At 37.1% G+C, this 21,906-nt stretch overlaps 1 protein-coding gene and 1 long non-coding RNA gene across 4 annotated transcripts; one reads left to right on the top strand and one right to left on the bottom strand.

The window, feature by feature from the left end:
* Nucleotides 1-106: 106 nt before the first annotated feature.
* On the top strand, nucleotides 107-19,633 carry bach2a (BTB and CNC homology 1, basic leucine zipper transcription factor 2a). Of its 2 annotated transcripts, none has more exons than XM_044142601.1 (5): nucleotides 107-344; nucleotides 8,040-8,328; nucleotides 13,694-15,004; nucleotides 16,132-16,338; nucleotides 17,358-19,633. In XM_044142601.1, exons 2-5 carry the CDS (start codon nucleotides 8,065-8,067, stop codon nucleotides 17,751-17,753), a joined length of 2,178 nt encoding a protein of 725 aa, XP_043998536.1. In that variant the 5' UTR covers nucleotides 107-344; nucleotides 8,040-8,064; the 3' UTR covers nucleotides 17,754-19,633. The 2 variants fall into 2 exon arrangements, with proteins under 2 accessions (XP_043998536.1, XP_043998537.1); XM_044142602.1 differs by lacking the exon at nucleotides 107-344 and adding an exon at nucleotides 373-868.
* LOC122845977 lies at nucleotides 8,241-16,189 on the bottom strand. 2 transcript variants are annotated; one of them, XR_006373172.1, is made up of 3 exons: nucleotides 16,101-16,189; nucleotides 15,550-15,625; nucleotides 8,241-8,316 (listed from the first exon to the last, which is right to left on the bottom strand). It is a non-coding gene; the product is annotated as an uncharacterized LOC122845977 (long non-coding RNA). The 2 variants fall into 2 exon arrangements; XR_006373173.1 differs by having other exon boundaries at nucleotides 15,550-15,649; nucleotides 16,101-16,185.
* Nucleotides 19,634-21,906: the final 2,273 nt, after the last annotated feature.

Below are 21,906 nucleotides of genomic sequence, written 5' to 3'. Positions count from 1 at the left end.
TATTTCCTCTGCTGTCATATTATTGCTGTAAATCCTCAGAGATGCTGTGTGTGTGTGTGGGTGTGTGTTTGTGTGTGTGTGCGTGTGTGTGTGTGTGTGTAGTGCTGAGTGAGGAGCGGGTAGGGGGGGTTGTTATTGTGAATGAGGGAAACCATGACGTCATCGAACCGATGTCAACAAAGCAGCTCCTGAATCACAGAAAGCGCTCCATGTCCACACTCAGACCCGGGTTCGGATTCATGCGGACCCGCAGCGCCCTGTGACGGTCCAGCTCAGACCCCGGTTCGGCACCATGCGGACCCGCTGTGACTTGTGACGGGGCCGTGGACGCGCAGGAGGAGCCGGTGAGTCTCCAGAAGCGGCCGCTGCGGCTGCATGCGTCCCAGTGAGGGTGGCTCCTTGGCGGTTCGGAGCCGCTGGGTGAGTCCGGTTGAAACTTGCGACCCAACCGTGCGTGGGTGTGATTTACAAGCCTGACACGAGGCTGTGCACGCGCCTCCAGCCACCGTGCACGGGAGCTGCGGGTCTTTGTGTTGGCGGGTTCACACGGTTGTTTTACTCCGCGGGGAGCAGGACAAAGGAAGCGGCCGCCGCTCCGCCCTCAGCCGGGGGAACAAAGCGCTGAGGGCCGGTGCAGCAGCCACGGCGAGCCGCTGGAACTAGAACCAGAACCAGCAGCTGCAGCTCTCAAAACCGCATCAGAACCGTAAAGCGTCTAATTTAAAGTCTGAGCGCCTGACAGCGTGCATGTGCCACGCACACGCCTGGTTGTGCAGGATGAGCTCTTTGTTTTCCAGCTTCTCCTCGGAGCTGCTGGTGATTCTGCTGGTCATGAACACAGACAGGATGGATCCAGATTAGCGTCCAGGTACTGGTCCAGATCCGGAATGGCTGGTTCTGGATCCGAGCTGCTCGTGTTGCTGATTTGGGACCCGTCAGAGCTATAAAAAGATAATTACAGTGCGGTTGTTGTTTAGGATCGCTCTGTTCTTTTACAGATCATAAATTCCTTCAGAATGAAACTTGGAAAGTTTAAATAACGATAGACCAAACACTTATTTGTGAACTAGATGGTAGAGTATCTATCAATAAAATCTGAAAAGTGTGGCTTGCAGATATATTTACTTTTCCTGAGTAGATGTTTTATTTAACCGCCTTTGGCTCCTATTACGCTGCTATCAGTTTTGTAAATTTAAATTCACCCCCACCCCTTTTTTTTATCTGAAAAAACAACCAGATTGGATGAAAATTGTCTTTAAAATTAATTCTTTTCAATTCTCAGTTGGACTCAGGTCTGAACTTTGACTAGGACGTTCTAATATATGGGTATACTTTGATTCAAACCATATCATTGTAGCTGGTCAGTTTTTCTTGAAAGTGGAACTCATCAATAGTCTCAAATCTTCTGTTGATAACAATCTGAAGAGTGTGGCTTACAGTTAGGTTCTGCAAGCCACACTTGATCCAAATAATTCAAGAATTATTTGGATCAAATAAGAAACATTAAAAGATGCACTTTTTGAACCAAATAAAGCTAAAACTATGATACTAGATGAGTTTTGGGTAGAATATATTTACAGAAAAAGATTTTTTTTTAAATAGTAAATCCAAAATATATATTGTTTTTGCAAAAATTTTGGCTTAAATATGCACTGAGTGTGTTGTCATTTCAGCTAATAGTCTTTTTGCTGAAGTATGTATGTTGAGTATTTAATCAACTACTTAATTAGTTGATTAATCATGATTAATCGAATTAATCATTCCAATCCAAAACTCTTCTATAAACTTCCCCACATCTTAATCCCTGTTCTTTGGTTTTATGATGTACTATAATGTATAATTTTACGTCCCATTAATATATAAGCACTACTTTGTGTTGTAACAAGATAAAGTGTTAAAAAAGGTTTTCATTTTTGTTACATTTTGTTTGAAAAAAGTAGAACATTGAAGGTAACTGAAGCGCCTCTGAAAGTTACTGTTCCAGTAAACGTCACTCTGATCCCTCCGGTTTTCCTTCCTGGATGTTAGCGAAGCCGATGAAATCTTTTCTGGGATCACAAGAGAGAACGATCACACAGAGACTGAAGATTCATGACCTTGTAAACGTGTCAAAGTGTTTCAGAGAGAAACAGCAGAAACACAAATGGGCTGATTTCTGCTGTTTATCTGCTTTTAGTGTTGCAGTAAAACATCGGATTCTGATTTTTCGCTCTGATTTTGATGTCGATGTTTTGGTTCTGCTGCATCTGGAGAAGTTCATTGCATTTATTAAAATCAAACTAGTGGAACTGCAGGAATATCCAGGTTTTATTAACAAATCTTGATGATCTCTGTTACTTTTTCTGCCTTGAAAACACCACTAACCACAAACGCCGCTAACAGTTTGTGTTTGGATTCTCCAGGTTTTGTTTTGATTCAGCTTCTCGCTCCTGTCTGACTGCTATTAGGGTTTTAATGTGTGACTCATGTCACTTTGCTTTCCCTGAAACCTGAGGTGTCTGATCCAGTTTCTACTTCCTCCGCCGCCTGCAGGCTGGGTTTTCTGATCCGAGTCGATCCAACACCAAGGCGAAACTGAACCCAAGGGTTCACTGCAAAAACACAAAATCTTACCAAGTAATTTTGGTTTAGTTTCTCGTGCAAATGTCTTGGTACGCTTAAAATAAGACAAAACAAATGTACAAGTAACTTTTCAGAAAGATAAATGGGATTGTTTAAGTAAATAATTCCTTAATATTGATGAAAAAGTTTCGTTTCAGTTGGTGGTTATTTCACTTAAACACAGAAAAAGCTCCTGTATCTTGCTGAAAAGCTACTTATTTTAAGTGTACAAAGATATTTTCACTGGTCAGTTTTGTATTTTCACAGTGTTGGCATTGAACTGATGGTTTCCAACCTGGACAGACTGGTTCTTTCTATCTGAGCTGAAGAGAAATATTAGAAACAAAAACTTCTCGTCCTGCTTCTGATTCAGCAGTCGATGGTTTGTGTCATCAGATCTATACAGGAGAGGATGAGGAGGGATCGGCAGCCCTCAGGATGAAGGTTCTGGGTGACCTCAGAGTTCAGGTTTCCGGATCCCAGCGTGTCTGCGAACAGAAAAGGAGATGATGATGTCACAGCAGGATGTTTATCAGGATCTCCTCTGGGATGTCTGCCGGTTATTTGTGGATCAGATTTACCAGCATCTTTCCCCGTTAATCTGCATCTGCTGGTTAAATAATCTGAGGATTTCACTGCTGCAAATGCAGAAAAATATGGTAACCTGTTCTACGTTTACTGCAGGATGCAAGAGAACGTATTGGTGGATGATATGGACTTAAGGTTTTATCACATTTGTGCTAAATGTGATTAAATGACAGCAAACATAGCCCCGAAAAACATTCCCATCTGTAAAGAAGTGGGATTTATATCACTAAACTGCACACAGTAACTGCATTAAGTTGTATTTATTTATCTTTATTGATACTTTCATGGAAAAAAAACTGTGAAGAAAATAGTAAAGCAAGCAATCCTGACAGTATGGACAGTTTTAGATAAATATTGATGTCTCATTAAATTTCTATTAATGTCAATTAAAAAGAATTAACAATATAGCTACAAAATGTGTTTTTACTTTTTTCTCCACCATTTGTATTAAGAAATTATCAATAAGTATCAGTAAATTAGAAAATGTAATTAAATCCAGTGCAGTTTAGTGATCTAAATTAATAGCTTAGTAATCTTAAAATATGACAAACTAACTTAGAAGTAACTTATCAGCAAAATTAAAGAACCTGTTTTTAGTTAAAAATGCCTCAAATTGAAAAAGCTTTAGTTCCACTGGTAGATTATTTCATTTATAGTAAGAAAATTTCCATGTTATAAGTGAAACAATCTACCAGTGGAACTAGAACTTTGTTGCTAGGTGACGGGCGGTGCTTGGCTTGGGTTGCTAGGTAACGGCTCGGTAGTGATAAGTGAAATAATCTGCCAGTGGAATTAGTAATTTTTTCACCAGTAATAAGGAGTTATTTACTTTAATCAAGCTAATATCTTTCTGAAAGGTTATTTATAAGTTAGTTTTGTCTTATTTTAACTGTACTAAGACATTTGCACCAGAAAGTACTTTTGTGTTTTTTCAGTGAGTTACTTGAAAAAAAGAAGTAATAAATTTACTCTTGTCGTAATTTTTTAAAAATTTATTTCCCAATAGAACCACAGACTATTATAATAAAATTTTAAATACATATCCCCCCATCACGACGGTCTTAAACAGGGTGTAATTTATTTTATTCATTACAGGAACAGTGGATGTTAATAACATTTATGTCAATATGCCAGAGTTAGCCAGAAGCATAATGAAGCAGGTTTCAGCCGGTTGTAGCAGAATATTGCTGGATGTGTCTGGATGTAGAGAATAGATCTTAATGGACTAGAATGTATCAGGGGTGGGAAGGAACAGGATGCAGCACATTAGAGCAACATAGAGCTGGATGGAGGCAGAAGATGTGAAGTGCAATATGGGAGGATGTTTTTAAAAAAACGGTATTATTTATTTTCCTGGCAAATAGTGACAATTTATAGTACAATCAAGTCACTATGTTAACTTCAGTTGTTTTAAAACTGCTATATATTTGAACAAATTTTGATTTTGTAATTGGGGTTCTGTCTCTTTAAGAAAGTCCTGCTCTTTCCAACACTCCTCCTTCAGCAAGTTATCACATCACTACTCCCCTATCAACCGTTTTTTCTTAGGGTTCACTGCAAAAACACAAAATTATAACAAGTAATTTTGGTCAAATTTCCAACACAAATATTTTAGTACACTTGAAATAAAATAAAACTAACTTACAAGCAACTTTTCATCAAGAAATATGAGCTTTTTAAAAGTAATTCTTTAATATTAATGTAAAACGTACTTGACCCATTGGCAGATTATTTCACTTATAAATCAGTAGAAATGTTTTGCTTTAAGTGAAATAATCTGCCAGTGGAACTAGTACTTTTTTGATAATATTAAGAAATTATTGACCTAAAACTAGCTAATATTTTTTGATGAAAAGTTACTTGTAAGTTAGTTTTGTTTTATTTCAAATGTACTAAAGTATTTGCTCTAGAAATTAGGTAATATTTTATGTTTTTGCAATGTTGCACCGAGAAGTAGCTATTGTAATGAGCTCAGCTGATGTGCAGTTCGAACAGATGTTTGCTAATTGCTGTTGGCTAGTCTGAAGGAGCTGATTTTGGGGAAGGTCGAAGGTGGGGCTAGGTCCATCCAGGCGTTTTCCAAAGCTGAATGGTTGCCATGGAGATTAAAGGATTTCTCAATCATGTGTGAAAGAATTAAGGCAACAGCCCAGGTGTGTTTTTGATGATGGAATAAGAAGGATGATTTTACATCATGCTGCCATTTTAAATGAAAGTAACATCCTGAATGGAAACTGAACAACAACAGTCAGTCCTGGGAGGTCACTCCTCCTCTAACCCACCGTGTGATTGGATGAAAAGGAGCGGAGACAGATTGCAAAACACAAGATCAGGATGGAAACGTGACGCGTGGCTGTTCTGGTGATCCTCACAGACGCAGCAGATAGTCTGAGCAAATGATGATGATGGTCAGTATGTGGATTCACAGTGAGCCTTCAGAGGTGGGCTGCTTCAGCAGGTCTGACTCAGCACAAAGCTCCCACACACACACACACCCACACACACACACACACACACGCACACACACACAGACTGCACACTCAGCTGTCTGCAGGGAGGATTTATGAACGGCTGAATCACAAAGAAGCAGCTCTGCCTGCAGTCTGTGCACACGGCTGCTGCTCTCTTTAAAGCTCAACTCTAGATCTACAACTGCACATCTAGGGTTGAAATGATTAATAAATATATACAAATAATTGTCAACTAATTTAGAAATCAATTCATCTCTAAATAGAGACTCAAAAAAGGCCATTTGCTGAGAGAACAACACAATCAGAACAGAAATTAAACCAAAACTGTACAAAATACTTAAACATTTTGTAATTAGGATAAAAAATCTTTTTATCTGAAAATATGTTTTACTCAGAACTCCTCAAGTGGCATAATTTAGCTTCAAATTCTGTAAACAAATCTTTTATTCAGCACCGTTTGCTGAATAAATTATTAATTATTAATAAATAATGCATCAAAAAATTGATCAGGTCAGATGAACAGGAAGGCCTGAGCTTTTCACTTGTTGATCCTTCGCTACAAATGATCAATAATGATCACTAAAGAATTATTGTGTTGTTGGATTCAATAGGCAATAAAATGTTTATGTTCTTATTTAAAAAGGAATTCAATTATTTATTTGCATCTTTTAATGTGTTTCTACTATTATATAAAATAAGCTTAAGTGGACAAATGAAAAATCAGCAGAATGTTTATCCAATTGATTGATTAATCGTCAAAATAATCTATAGAATTGATAGAATTACTAAAATAATTGTTAAAGATAAATCATGCAAATGTAAATTATTTTAATTTGTCATATGATGAATTGATTTATGGATTATTGTGACGAGCCGAGTAGCAAGATACAGAGGACTGCAGCAGGATTTTTCACAATAGAGTATAATGTATAATGCAAGCAGCGCGCTGCAAAAACACAAAATCATACCAAGAATTTTTATTTTAGTGCAAATATCCTAGTACATTTGAAATAAGACAAAACTAACTTAGAACTGACTTTTCATCAAGATAAACTTGTCTTAAGTAAGTCATTCTTTAATATAAGTGACAAATGTACCAATTACAGTGAAAGAAAATTTCCAGTGGAACTAGTACTTTAAATTATTTACTTAGTTCTATATCTTTATAAAATGTGACTTTTAAGTTAGTTTGTTTAATTTCAAGAGTACCAGGATATTTTCACAAGAAACTAGACAAAATGTTTGGCAAGACTTTGTGTTTTTGCAGTAGGATGTGTTAGGATATAAACAGAGAGAGCAGAATGATGAAGATGGATGTAGAAACAGAAAACAGCAGCAGAATGCAAATGAGTGGAGGAAGGTGTAGCAGCTGGAAGTATTTTCTCACAGCGAGATGCAACAAAATGAAGGGATATGCAGCAGGATGCAGTGGCCTGATGTTGTGCATAAACCTTTGACATACGCCTGGTGCAACAAGCAATAAATCAATTAATTGGATGATAAATGATAAATTAAGATGAGCTCAATAATTTCCATTTGCATGATTGTTTTTCTTGTCTTTCTCTTTTTCTACCAAAGACTAGTTGACAAAAGGGTTCAGTCTGGTGCTTTGGTCTCAACTAGACCTGCTTTTAATGGGTAATTTTGTTGACGGACTTCATCGCCATTTTATTTTTGTTGTTTTATTTATTTTGGATATTCAAAATGTCTTAAAAAACACACAGTTTTACCAAGTATTATTGGTGAAAATATCTTAGTACACTTTAAAAAAGACAAACTAACTTTAAAGTAACTTTTCAGCCAGATGTAGAGGCTTGTTTAATTTCTTCATATTTAAGAAAAAGTACTTTAAATTAACTTATAACATGAGAAAAAAAATTCTTATTATAAGTGAAATAATCTGCCAATGGACCTTTATGTTTTCATCAATATTAAGGAATTATTTACGCAAAATATCTTGTTAAAAAGTTATTTGTATATTAGTTTTGTTTTATTTCAAGTGGACTAAAATATTTGCATTAGAAACTAAACCAAAAATATTTAGTGTTTTTGCAGTGCAGTGTTCAAATGTTCATTCAAAACTAAAGCTTATTGAGCTTTGAGGGGGTGTTTTTGTCCCATTATAATTGAAAATGATCTCAAAACAACAATATTATTGTTTATTGCAATACTTTCTGGGACAGTGTATCATCCAGAAAAGTTTACAGGCATACTTTAGCATGTGATTTTCACACCACAGATGTGTTCTGTCTGTTTGTATCTGATGGCTTTCTGAATGGAGAACAAGAAGTTTAGATATGCTTCAACCTGAGTTATATCTGAATTTCTGTATTGATTTATGGTAAATTAATAACTCCTGTGTCTTCATTCTGCATGTAGTTTGTGCAGGGTGTCAGAGGAAGTGATGTCGGAGCAGCAGCATGACAGTGAGGCGTCGGCGCCGGTGTATGTGTACGAATCCAAGGTGCACTGTGCCAATGTGCTGCTGAGCCTGGAGGAACAGCGGCGGCGGGGGCTCCTCTGTGATGTCACGGTGCTAGTGGAGGGCAGGGAGGTCCGGGCCCACCGGGCCGTCCTGGCTGCCAGCAGCAGCTACTTCCTGCAGGTCCTGCTGGGACACAGCGAGTCGCCAGGCAGCGCTGAACCCATCATCAGCCTGCCAGACAAGGTAAAGGTCAAAATGACAGGATGGAGAGATGATGCTTTTCTTCCTTTTGTGAAGTTTTTAGCAAGCAGAGCTAAACCAACACAACAGAATGTCTGAACTCCATCTGTCCAGTCGTGTTAAAGCGGAGCTCTCCTCCGTGTTTCATGATCTTATTGTTTTGCTGTGAAGCCTGAAGGGATGCTGATGTGAGCACAAACCACACAGATGGACAAAGATGATGCTGACAACAGTGAAGGAGGAGGAAGCTGAGGATGATGAAGGTTGAAAGAGACCAAATCATTCAGGACACAAAAGATCAACACAGCAGGAAGAGGAAAACATGGCGAATATTTGATTTTTCTGAAAGCACATTCTTTTATTTTTCAACTATTTATACCTCAGTGCCTTTTTGAATTTGTGTAAAACATAAAACATGAGGACAATTAGCAGGATTTTAAGCAAAATACCAATTTAGGAACACAAATTATCAATTAAAGTTATCTAAAGTTGATGGAGCTAGTGATTAATTGATAAGTGACCATTTTCTTAAAGAGATTTCTTTTGTATCAAGAGGCTCAACCATTTTTCCTTAACATACATGGCTATATTTGTCATATGTTGAATTTAAGGAAAACATAAAATTTTTAACTATACTTGAGCCAATCAAATACTGCAATAAACAGAAAATTGTTTCCCACCCACACTGTTAGACTTTTTATTGTAATTTTACAGTACCTTACTGGCAACACTGTTGCCAGTAAGTTACTGTAATTGCCATTCTACAATACCTTGCTGGCAACAGTGTTGCCAGTAAGTTACTGTAATTGCCATTCTACAGTACCTTACTGGCAACAGTGTTGCCAGTAAGTTACTGTGATCACCATTCTACGGTAACTTACTGGCAACAGTGTTGCCAGTAAGTTACTGTGATCACCATTCTACGGTACCTTTACTGTCATCATATTTCACAGTTAATTTTTACTGTGAGTGTGCTTTGCAGTTATAACTGCTTTACTGTAAATGCAGTTTATAGCATAAAACTGTAAATGTATTTTATAGTAAAGCTGGTCTACTGTAAACTTGTTTCACAACATAATGTCAGTTTTACTGTAAATTAAAGTTTAAATTTTTTAATACAAGAATATTTTACCATAAACCGAAAAATTTTATAAAAGAAATTTTAGTCCAAGTACTGTGAATAAAAACAGGTATTTATTTTCAGCAGATTTGTTGACATAAAATCCATTTATATATTCACAATGTCATAAAGAACAATGTCACAATACAATATAATGTGCTATAAAACAACAAAACCATAGAACACACTACAGGTCATGTCAATATTTTTTATGGCACATGTATGTAGCAACATGAACGTGTGCATCAAGTACCAGCCATAAACTATTAAAAGACTGACTTTTAAAAAATATATAGAATATACTTCATTTAAAAAACCAGCAGAGGCTGCATTGTCAGAAAACAGTAGCTTAAATGTGCACTGTTACACAATACATCACAAAAACAGTGCAAGTGTGATAATGTACTGTATGGTAGACATTCATATCAATAAATATTGTTATATCAGATGCATTTCCTACATCAGAAGAACTTTTATTCCATTTGTCAAACAAAATCAGTGAGATCCATCTTGTGGAAGCTGAACTGTAAAGAATAAGACAGACGATGTGGGAAGTCATGAGATGGTCAGGAAGTTATCTACATTTTCAAATCGACAGGAAGGCTGACAAATTAAGCTGAAGTGACAATGTCCAAATGCATAAAACCATTGGTATAAAGCAGCATTAAGTTGATAATTTCTTCAGTGTAAAAAAATCAATTGCACTGAAGTGATTATAGAAGCTGCATAAAGAATGAGCAGGACTGGCTTCACTTCAGGTTTTTGGATTGTTTATGGCAAAAGCAGTCAGTCAGTCTTCACTAATTCAAACAATTGCGTACTGTATTGAGACCCTGCAAATGTCCCCAAGGAGACGATGAAATACAACATGTCATAACAATCTTTTTAGTCATTTTGTTGGTGGACAATAAAGACAATAAAATAATAAACATTTGGTAAAATGCTTACCTAGTTGGAAGTCCTCCATTCAAATTCAGCGAGTCGTTTGAGGAAGGTGTTGATCCGGGAGTTGACACTGACTACTTTCCTCTTGACAAGACTTCCCGTCTTGCGGCTTGTACTGACTTTGGCTGTGCATTTGGTACCAACATCTGGATTGATCCTCACAAAGAATCTTTTAACAGAAATAAAATATATTAATTGTATTTTTTAAAATGAAGACATACAATACAGCAATCAGCTATGGTTCTTCATCATCAGTCAAACTGTCATTAAATTTAATTCATAAATGGCTTGGTGTAGAGTACTTACCGTTGTATCATCTCCAGCGTGGTGGATGCTGACTCCTGATACTCCAGATTGAAGTCATAATATGACCTAAAAAAGACAGCAAGGACGCTGGCAAAGTCATGTAGTTGCTCAGGCTCGAAAAATACCTTCTCCTCCATACTGACCATCCACCGGGTTGCACACATCAAGCTATTTCCTAAAATAGACAAACCCTTGTCAGGCTAACGCTAGTGAGTAAAAGTACAGACTACCATAACTATTACATAGATTGCTACAAAAAAATTATAGTGATAGAAAATATTCCTCTTACCAAGCATGATTACCCTTGGTGTAGTAGGTAAGGTCATTTCCATCTCAACAGACATCTTGGTGGAAGATACCTTTGAAACATAAAAGGAAAACTCTTAAATATGAATTACTGGTAGTAATTTATATTTAAAGGGCCAGTACACCCAGATTACGACAGGTTTTTGAGAACCTCACCCGAGACTAGACTAGACTTTACCCCTACATCCTGCTACCACTCTGAAACAACGGATGTGAATGACAGTTTGTGAGGCTAAATGCATTTTTGAAAGCATTACATTCCACAAATACAGTATCTGAATGGCTAAGTACAATATGGGTTAATGAAATGAAATGTTTGTGATTTGGGTGAATTGATACCTTTAACAAATTAATTGAACAATTCTGATTTAAGATGTGTGTTTTAAGTTAAGAGTCGATATAAAATTACATCAACCAAGATGAAGATTGAGTCCTCTTTTTCTTTGAAATGTTTTCTTTTTCTCTGACGGAAGTAGGACATTGCTCTATTCCACAACGAAACTGATAATTAGCTGTGTGTTGATGTTTCTTCACATGAGTACAAAATTCTCTAAATTCTGAAGTACAAATGCTGCAGAATTTACACCTGTACATAATTGCACCTGTTAGTACTGACTTAACTTTAAATTTGCAAGAGCATGGTTTAAACAGGTGAACAGTCCTTATATGTAACCAGGGTTGGAAATTAACTTTTTTGTCCACCTGCCACTGTGGCTGAACCAACTCAAAAAATAACAGAAACCACTTGAATGTTTTCCACCTTTGTCCTCATTTACAGACTCTTATACACTATGTTGGAGATGTAATGGTACTTTAGCAGGCTAACTAGCTGTAGCAAGCTCAAAGTTATAGATTAGGTTAACTGCTCCTCTACATTTCCAGACTATTTTCTGGCTTCAAATATGTTTGAAGAGCTGTCTTTTTACCTGTTGTCTCGTCTTTTCAAGAGTTGAAACTATGTTAGCCCTCAGCAGGACAGAACTGCACAGCCACTTGGAGGGAAAAAGCTTGGGAGTTAAAAAAAAAAAAGTCATCTGGCAAAAAGAAAAAAAAAGAACAAGTTAGAATTCATCCTTGTTGACCTAGCTAATCTGCACTCTTAACATTTGCAAGGTCATGGTTTAAACAAATGAACAGTTATTAGATTATTTTATTATCTAATAAAATAATTAGATAATTAGTTATTAGTTATTTTTTTTTAAAAGGGGGATCAATTATCAGTTAACGTTATATTGTTCGACAAAGGATGTAACAACAATGCTAACAGACACTCAGCACTGAGCTTATCTCAACCCAAAGCTAGTCGTTAGGAAGATTTAGCGGCAAAAGTCAAGCTAAAACCTTCGTAAAATTATCACCTTAGCTAACGTTAATTCCGAACCAGCTCAAAAAATAACACCATCATATTTTTCTATCTTTCACCTCATGCTAAGTTATAGCATTACAGCATGATGCTATAAGTTACGTTAGCTCCATCTAAAATATACATATCCAGATTAAGTTTTGGCTTCAAACAGTTTTCTAAGAAGTGTTTTTTACCTGTATTGCGAAGAGCTGAAGCAGTGTGAGCCCACAGCACGGCGACAGAGCTGCACTTGCACTTGGACGGAAAAAGCTTCGGAGTTTAAAACAAACGTCATCAGAAAAACGTTGGAAGCGAAGCCACCCTTGATGACGTTGCCAGATAAACTGCATATTAATGTTAGCTAGGATGTGAAAAAACATAAGTTCAGGCTCTCTGTCTGCCTTAAAAATATGTTAACCACTAAAGGAGTAAAAATACAGAAACAGGGAACCACGATGAAACATCTATGATGACCGTTGGAAATCAAATAGAATTCTTACATGGCCAGCGCAAAGACATTATAAGTGCAGTATCACTACTGCAATGTGTAAACAGTAAATTACGGCAACTTCAAAACATACAGTAAGTTAATGTAATACTATGTACTATACCCATAAGGCAATGCAAATTACAGTAACTAATTGTAAAGATGTTTTATGTTAGTTTTACTGGGCATTTTGTGGTATTTAGCTGTAAAAAATACAGTAAAGGCTAACAGTGCCAGACATTATAAATACAGTACCACTACTGCAATGTGTAAACAGTAAAATACTGCAACTTCAAAACATACAGTAAGTTACTGTAATACTATGTCCTTTACCCATAATGCAATGCAAATTACAGTAACTAATTGTAAAGATGTTTTATGTTAGTTTTACTGGGCATTTTGCGGTATTTAGCTGTAGAAAATACAGCAAAGGCTAACAGTGCAGATTACTAAACGCAGATATTTAAAAAAAATTAAAAAACAGGAAACTCTTAAGTTGCAGAATAGAAAAATAAAAGATGAAAAGAATGAAAATATACCCTTAATCTCCCATAAACAGAGATATTAATAGAAGTACAGTCTGACGTTGCTCCTGAATAAATGTATTTTGCATGCTCTGCTTTGACCGTTTCCATTCTGGCATGGCTGTCATCTTTCTGTCAATCCGCTTATTGATGACCAGCGGCGCCATCTGCTGGATGGCGGCCAAAGTACAACACTAAAAGAATATCTAATAAGACATTATTATTAATTTTAATCTAATAAACCATTAATCAACAGTTTATTGTAATTTGCTTACTTTTATGCATCCCTGGACCAATATATGTCTTACAGATAAACTGTGTTTATTTTTCTGCAGGTGACAGCTAATGGTTTTGCTCCACTGCTCCAGTTCGCCTACACTGCCAAGCTGGTATTAAGTCAAGAAAACATCCATGAGGTCATTCTGTGTGCCGACCTCCTTGGTGTGCACAACTTGGAGGACTCCTGCTTCCAGTTTCTTCAGGCTCAGTTGGAGAGTGACGGACAGCACTCCAGAAATTGCAAGGTGCAATACGATGAAGAGGATACCGTCTTTTCCCATGACCTGTCCTTTGATAGCGGTTCAGAGACAAAGAAGGAAAGCTCTCTAACAGCTGATGGTGCTTCCCCTCATGATAATCTTCCACAAAGTCCAAAATCCTGGAAGTACCAGCACCAGGTTTGCGACGACAAGCACAATGAATTAGGTCAACAGACCATTCCCACTCTAACCAGTCCAGAGTCGACAGACTCCTGTGCTGCTCCTCAGACCCTTCTCAACCCCTCCAGGATTAAAGAGGAACCCTTTGATGAATCAGGACACGAGAGGAACGGCTTCAACGCAGAGTTTGGTACTGAAGAGGTTCTAGAGATGGAGCTGGAGGTGGAGGGAGTTCCAGTTGCAGATAAGCCGTCTGCGGATGGGGAATTAGCCTCGTCCTGCCTGCGTTCATACCTCCAGCGAGGCGGCCTGGATCTTGGCACCGTGACTGGCAGCACCATTCAGCAGCTTCTCTCCAACCATCTGTCCATCAGCCACTACAGGGAGCTGCTCAAAGACAGGCAGAGGAGTAAGATGGACTCTCTAAGCCAATCAAACCTCAACAGCGTCAATGATAGAGATATGCAGCAATCCAAGATGTCTTCTTCTCGGTATGAAGGCGAGCCAGACAGACGTACCGTCATTTTCTCCTCTGCTGCTGGTGAGCAACCTTTGTTGACCAACAGAGAAAAATCCTCAACCATGGAGCAAGTGGAGACTTCCTCACCTCATCTGACATGCCTCACCAGCTCTCCTGTCTCCATCAAGACATTAGCTGCCTCTCCTGTTCCATCCGAACCCCACACTCAGACTCCCAGCTCCCACTCCTCATATCCAGATGACATAGCCACTGGTAGCTCGCCGTCCAGCCTGGCCTTTGACCTCTCTTCTGCCCCACATGTCGGTTCAGTCTCGGCTCTTCCTCATTGTCTGGTCGGAGTGGTGGAAGCCCGGACGCCACTCAGAAGCGAGGTTGTCTTCAGCCAGGGCCACATCAAGATCAAAAGTGAGCAGGAGTTTGGTACTAGTGGAGGAAACTCCAGCGATGAGTCCGAATCATTCTCAGAAGGCGACAGTGAAGGTGGATCCAGAGTCTCTGGCCCTGAGGTTAGTAGTTGATTCTTTCTATTTGCTCATTAAGATCACACTTCAGAAGATGGACCGTTGTGTGCGTGATGGAGGCTAAAATGGTGCCAAAAGATGGTGCTGCTGCTGTTTTTAGTTTTCACAGCTTTTGTTTTTCCAGAAAAGAAACTCTACAAAATCCATATTTTTAGAATCGAGTTACTTAAATGTAAGCAAATGTCTTTAATATTGTGGTTTTAAGGAACTGCACAAAAAACAAGGTTTTTCTAATAAGTCTCGTAATGCTCAGATATCCTAGCTTTTCTTCTGCCTTGAACGCAGCATTAACAATATTAATTGTTGGATATTTTTAGCTTATATTTATTGAGGTATGGATTTATGCATTGTGTTATACACATTTGTGAATTATGTTGTGCGCTTACAAATCTTATTGTACGCTTTGGGACTCTTTCTGAGATTAATTTAGCTCCAGAGTAGTTGAAAAATGTAGATGATGCTTAGATGCAAACAGGATTTGATTAGTATGATACGGACACCTGCTGGCTGTTACACCGCATTGCACTCACCTGCCTTCAGTAGGCGGATTTTCTCCGATTCTTGATCTTGTTTGTTAAGGTCAGAGTTTCTCCGTCCTGGTTATTACTGCGACGGAGAATTAGGGTTATACTGAGAAGAAATAATAAAAACATAATATTACGAGAATAAAGTCAAAATATGAATGAATAAAGTCGTGGTGTTACCAAAATACAGTCATAACAATACGAGAGTAAAGCCACAATATTACGAAAATAGGGTCGAAATAATACGAGAATAGAATATTTTGAGAATAAAGTCGAAATATTAGGACTTTAATACGATACCACTTCATTCTCGTAATATTATGACTAATGTGTTAATATTAATAGTATTCTTGTGATATTTGGACTTCATTCTCGTAATTATATGTTACTTTTTTTTTTACACTCCGTCATAGTTTACATCCTTGTCTGCTAAAAGTTCTTGTTGAACTTAATCTGAAGAGGTAATTTAATAAAATTCATTTCTGTCAGATATTTTTGGTGCAGAAACACGTCAAAAACATTTGGGTCAGTGGATCCTGAGGTAGTTGTCCGGCTACCTGATCACATTGAACTCCTCGGTTCTTTCAGGTGAAGCTGCCGTTTCCCGTGGATCAGATCTCCAACCTGCCTCGCAATGACTTCCAGGTCCTCATGAAGATGCACAAACTGACCTCAGAACAGCTGGAGTTCATCCATGACATCCGGAGGCGCAGCAAAAACCGGATCGCTGCTCAGCGCTGCCGCAAGAGGAAGCTGGACTGCATTCAGAACCTGGAGACGGAGATCCGAAAACTGGTACGGGCTTAAAAAACACACACTCAGCATAAAAATACCCCTACAGCCCAGAATCTACATAGTAAAGATTAAGAACCTCAGAGTTACTTCTAACAACAATGGCTATAGGGCTGAAACGATTAATCATGATGAAACAATTATTGAAATAATTATCAATTAATTTAGTAATCGGTTGACTAGAGACTAAATTAAAGATCATTTGCTGAAAAAGTGTACAAAAAATACATATTTAGTATTTAAGATAAAAACATCCTCTTACTAATCAATAAATGCAAATTAACCCTTCATTGTTTGATGTTAAGAAAAGAAGCAAAGGCTGAACTTAGAAGTATTTTTAGAAGTATTTATTATTATTATGCATCCTTTGCTACAAATAATCAAAAATCACTAAAGAAATACTGTTATTGCATTTTAGGCAATAAAATGTATATTTTCTTATTTTTTTAAAAAAGGAATTTTTTTTATTTTTATTAGCATTTTTTAAAAATGTTTTTCTAATATTGTATAAAAACAGGCTTAAATGTAGAAATTGCAGAATGTGCCAAGTTTCTTTTATCCAATTTATTGTTATGATAATAAATAGATTAATTGATAAAAAAAATTGTTTGCAGCCCTATTAAGCACCTTTTGCTATCAAATTATTGAGCGATTAATCAAAAGAAAGAAAAATACTGTAAATATTATATACTGTATTGACGTAAAGTCAAGTCAAAGGGCCTGGCTTGGAAGTATGTTTTTAGTTACAGGAGCATCTTTTGCTACAAATGATTATGATTTTATGCAATAAAATGTTTATTTTCTTATTCGAATTGAGTCCTTTTACTTATTTTTAATGTAAAGAATGAAATTAAAAAAAAGCAGAATTTGTCAGTTTGCTTTATCTGATTAATTGATTAATCGTCAGAATAATTGATGGATTATTCTGTAACTAAAGCAATCATTAGTTGCAGTTGAACTCTCATTTTGTTTCTTTGTTCTGATTTTGAGATTTGACCCAGTTGTGTGTTTTCTGGATGCAGGTGTCCGAGAAGGAGAAGCTGCTGAGTGAGAGGAACCAGCTGCAGGTCTGCATGTCAGAGCTCTGGCAGAACCTCTCCTTCCTCTCACAGCAGGTGTGCAGAGAGGTCCAAACCAACCAGACTCCGCCAGCCTCCGCCACCATCGACCTCACCTCAGATTCTTCGGACCAGGATCCCGTGAAACCCAGATCCGGCATGGTTGGCGAGAACTCTGAGGAGCTGAAGAGCAGACGGAAAGTCCAGGGCGTGTTCGGTGGGAAGGAGCAGAACTCAGATGGTCCAGTGGTTCTGGTATCCAGTGAGGAATTGTGTAGCCCCACAGTGACAGTGGATTTCTGTCAGGAGATGACAGTGAAGTGCACAACGGAAGAGCCGGACACGCAGGACTCGTCTTGAGCAGAACCGGTTTGTTTACCTGTCTGACACACCTGTGATCTCATCAGTACTAACGGAGGTGGGCTTTTTTATTATTTGGACAGGTGAGAACGAGCAAGTCGGCAGCTTGTTTCCTATTTTTAACGATCCATTCTCCCGTTTATCTCGGTATTTTCTCAGGAAATGTACAAACTGTTCAGTTTTCTCCTCCTTAACTTCTCTTTTAAGTATAACAAAAATAAGTGTAACTGGTTTAATCTGAGGACCAAACCAGATTCTATAAAGGTGAGGAAGCCTCAGAGCTGCATGTAGGTCTAAAAAAGAAAACCAGTTTAAAACCAGTGAGAGCTGCTGTTCAACTTTGACCTGCTGATGTCTGTCAAAGAGGTTCCAGCTGTTGGTGGAGCTGTTTTCTTGGAAAACATGGAAGTACTGACATATACACTGCAAAAACACAACATTTTACAAGGCATTTTGGTCTAGTTTTTAGTACAAATACTTTAGTACAAGTAAGATAAGATAAAACTAACTTACAAGTACATTTTCAGCAGGAAATAGGTCAGTAATTGGTTCAAGTTGATGAAAATGTTCTAGTTTCAGTGGTAATTTATTTCACTTCTAACAATACATTTCCCCCATGTTATAAGTTAAATAATCTGCCAGTGGAAATGGTACTTTTTCATCAACTTCAAGGGATTATTTACCTAAACAAACTCCCGTTTCTTGATGAAAAGTTACTTGTAAGTTAGTTTTGTCTTACATGAGGAGCTTGACAAGAAAATCTTGGTAAGATTTTGTGTTTTTACAGTGATATTAGCAAAATAGATTAAATCAAATTCTACCTACTTCCATTTTGTATTCGAAAACAAACAGACTGATTTAAACTGATAAAAAAAAAAATCTGTTTACTTTTCATTATTGTTAAATATTTTCATGAATTACAGAGTTTGAAAATGTGAATTTTGGTCTGTAACTTTGTCCCAATTTGGATCAAAAGGTTTTTATAAAATATGCCACTTAAAACTCTTGGGCGACCTTCTGTTGGCAGATATCATTATTATTAAGGTGATATTTAAAAAATCCCTACAGTAGACTATATATAATAGAAATAGTCTGTATGAACTGAGAATATGTCCCCTGAACAGCATACAAACAACTGAGATGAAAACAAAAATCACCTCATCAAACTTAAGTTTAAATTCTCGTCACCTCATAAGGAGCTAATTCAGCACATAAACAAAAATAAAACAGTAAATCTGTAAAATCAGAAGACTAATGAGAAAATATATTGCAAAAGCGCAACTCCCATCTTAAAAGATTCAACAGCAGAACAACATGGAGTCGTCTTGAAGATTATTCTTCGACCAGATAAGAACAAAGTAGCGATGTTTGGCCATAATGGACGCCACTATGTTTGAAAGTAACGAAAAAAAAAAATAAAAAAATAAGCAAAATCATCACAATTCTTCACACACCAGCTGTTAAGCAAGGTGGTGAACGGCAGATGACACCTTCTAGTCACTTATTCTAGAAGCTAAATATTGGTTCAAGCTAGATCTTAAGCGTTAACACAGTCGGCTTATCTATCTATCTATATATATAGATCTATATATATATCTATACATATATATAGATCTATATATATGTATAGATATAAATATATCTAAAAACGTCTGACGCAGAGGAATGGTAGTGTTGCCATGGCAACATCTGTGGGTCGGCCCTAGCAACTGACCGCTACTCAGTCGGTTTACATTCCGGCTCGGTGTTTTCAGTATTTCTCACTTCAGTTCACTCTCATCTGTTCAGTATGAAAATCAATGTGTGCATCACAGCGGTTAAATTGTTTTACAAACTGCCGCAGTTTATTGGGACTTCCTGGAAAATGGGGGTTACCTCGAAACGGCCAGGGTGGCGATTCAACAGCAGAAAGACTTGGATGGAAAAATCAAGTTTTTTTCTGTTTAGTGAAGCAGTTGTTGTCGTAGTTTGACCGGAAGCATGAAAATCAAACATCTAAACGAAAACATTTGATTCCTGATCGCTCTGATCATCAAGCACATCCTGTTTTTTGGAGACTCTCACTGCTGCCCCCTGCTGGAAACAACATTATACATATTTTCATATCGTCAACTTATATATAAATCTAAATCATCTTTTGGCAAAAAAAAAGGGGTGATTTTTTTTTTTTTTTTATCACTTCTGGCAAAAATTGACTTGGGGCATATATTTTGGGAAGGTGACACAATTTAATTAAATTTATAAGGAAATATTAATGCAGAATAAGATTCAACCAGACCCAAAATGCATGGATGGATTTGTGTTTTTACTTGTTTCATGTTAATGTGTCTATTAGGGTTTTACTAAGGTGTTTTTAAGATTTGATAGTTAAGCTGCAGTTTAACATTCTGACTAAAAAAAGTTTTCCCTGTGTTTCAGGGAAAACACCAGGCTTCAAAAACACAACCAATACATTCACGATGAGCTTAGATATTTGAGTTTTTCAGGAACTCCCCTTGTTTTCACAACCAGAATTTATGTAAATATCTGTAGAAAGAAGATTTGCGTAATTAGTGGAGCTTGGATTTGTTAGGATTAGGATTAACTCATTCAAGAATTCAGGTGTATTCTTTCACCAGAGTAGATGTTTCTCAGTTTCTGCAGCAGCTGCTAAAATAAAACCCAAACGCCTAGCTCTCCGAGTCAGCGCAACTTTAAAATTCACATATCATGTAAATTTGTCGAGCCGCTGATCAATTTGTTCTGACACACCAGTTTGTCTAATGGTGGATGGTTTGAAGCCAGAGCTCTAAATAAACACTATGGCACAGTATTGATCGTTGGGATGCCAAATTCATGTGTTGAAAAGTCGATGCAGGAGCACGTGGCTGCACAGAGTGCTGCTGCTGTTTGATTCAGCCTCCAACGTGTTGCAGCACAGCAGCTGGCCTCCTGGTGTCCACAGTAGGGTCACAGGGTCACTGTGGACACCCACCCACACCTGGAGATGTTTACCACCGTGGGAGATGTGATAAATTTGAAGCCGCTGTATTCACCCCGATTTATTTATTTGGGCTCTTTGCGGATCAAAGATTTTTTAATCTGCACTTATTTATTTGTTTTGTTGTAATATTTGACCTCCTTCAACCCTGACTATTACACAACGACGTATTATGGCCTTTGCAAATCGAAAAAAAGAGCACATTTCTGCCAAAAACGTGCCAAAATCTTTTTTTAATTGATATTAGAAATGTTCTGGAAAAAAGCTTGGAAACACCTGATCTTGAAAAGTTAAAAGTTTGCTAGAAGAAACATTGAGAGATGTTAAGATGAATCTGGAAAATTTTCTGGAAAAATACTGAAAATTTCTCACTTTCCAGAAAATATCAACTTTTTAGATTAAAAAAACTTGGAAATTCTTGAGCTCCAAAAGTTGAAAATTTGTAAGATATAAAGAGAATTTTTTTTTAGATGAATCTAGAAATTTTTCTAGAAAATACTTGGAAATTTCAGAGTTTCAGAAGTAAATTTTCTTTGATTTAAAAAAAAAAATAATAATATAAAAATTTCTGAGTTTTTCCTTGCAAATGTTCAACTTTTGAAACTCAAAAATCTCCAAGCTTTTTTTTTTTATTTATTTTTTTTATTTTTTAGAAAATTTCCAAGATTTGATTTTTGGCAGTAATTTACTCCTCATTTTTTCTGTCTATAATCACCCTAATACGCCGTATTTCTGTTCTTTTTTTCTTCTGTAACATATAATTCACACTAAATTGTTTATTCTAAAATGTACAATGTTTTGATAACTTTTTGAGAAAAAACCCCACTGAAGTCTTCCTTCAGTCATCTGAACTTTGCATACAGGTGGTTGAAAATGGGCTAAAAATTGGTCCAAATGTCATTATTGGGAAGTTAAATAATAACCTTGACCTAGCAACCTAAACAGGTTTGGTACTGAGACACTCTGGGTAAAAAGCAGAACCCATATGAGTCCTAAATATGTTTTGCAATTTGAATTACTTTCCATAATGCCTATTGAAGACCCAGGGTATCTTGTATAGATACTGTTGGGTATCTTTCTAATATCAGTTAAGAACAGGTATCTTGTATCTTATACCTTATATACCTTGTATCTTATATAAGATACCCAACAGGTGTATTGCATATAATCAAC

The sequence above is a fragment of the Gambusia affinis genome, linkage group LG16 (assembly GCF_019740435.1).
Source record: "Gambusia affinis linkage group LG16, SWU_Gaff_1.0, whole genome shotgun sequence".
Taxonomy (NCBI): Eukaryota; Metazoa; Chordata; class Actinopteri; order Cyprinodontiformes; family Poeciliidae; genus Gambusia; species Gambusia affinis.
Note: the sequence above shows the minus strand (reverse complement) of the source record. Positions and strands in the feature narration are given on the sequence as shown.

Excerpts from the sequence above, each read along its gene's own strand:
- bach2a (XM_044142601.1), top strand. The coding sequence starts at position 8,065 with ATGTCGGAGCAGCAGCATGACAGTGAGGCGTCGGCGCCGGTGTATGTG. Across the intron at positions 15,005-16,131 it reads CCAGAGTCTCTGGCCCTGAG|GTGAAGCTGCCGTTTCCCGT; the intron begins GTTAGTAGTTGA and ends CGGTTCTTTCAG. Across the intron at positions 16,339-17,357 it reads AGACGGAGATCCGAAAACTG|GTGTCCGAGAAGGAGAAGCT; the intron begins GTACGGGCTTAA and ends TTCTGGATGCAG.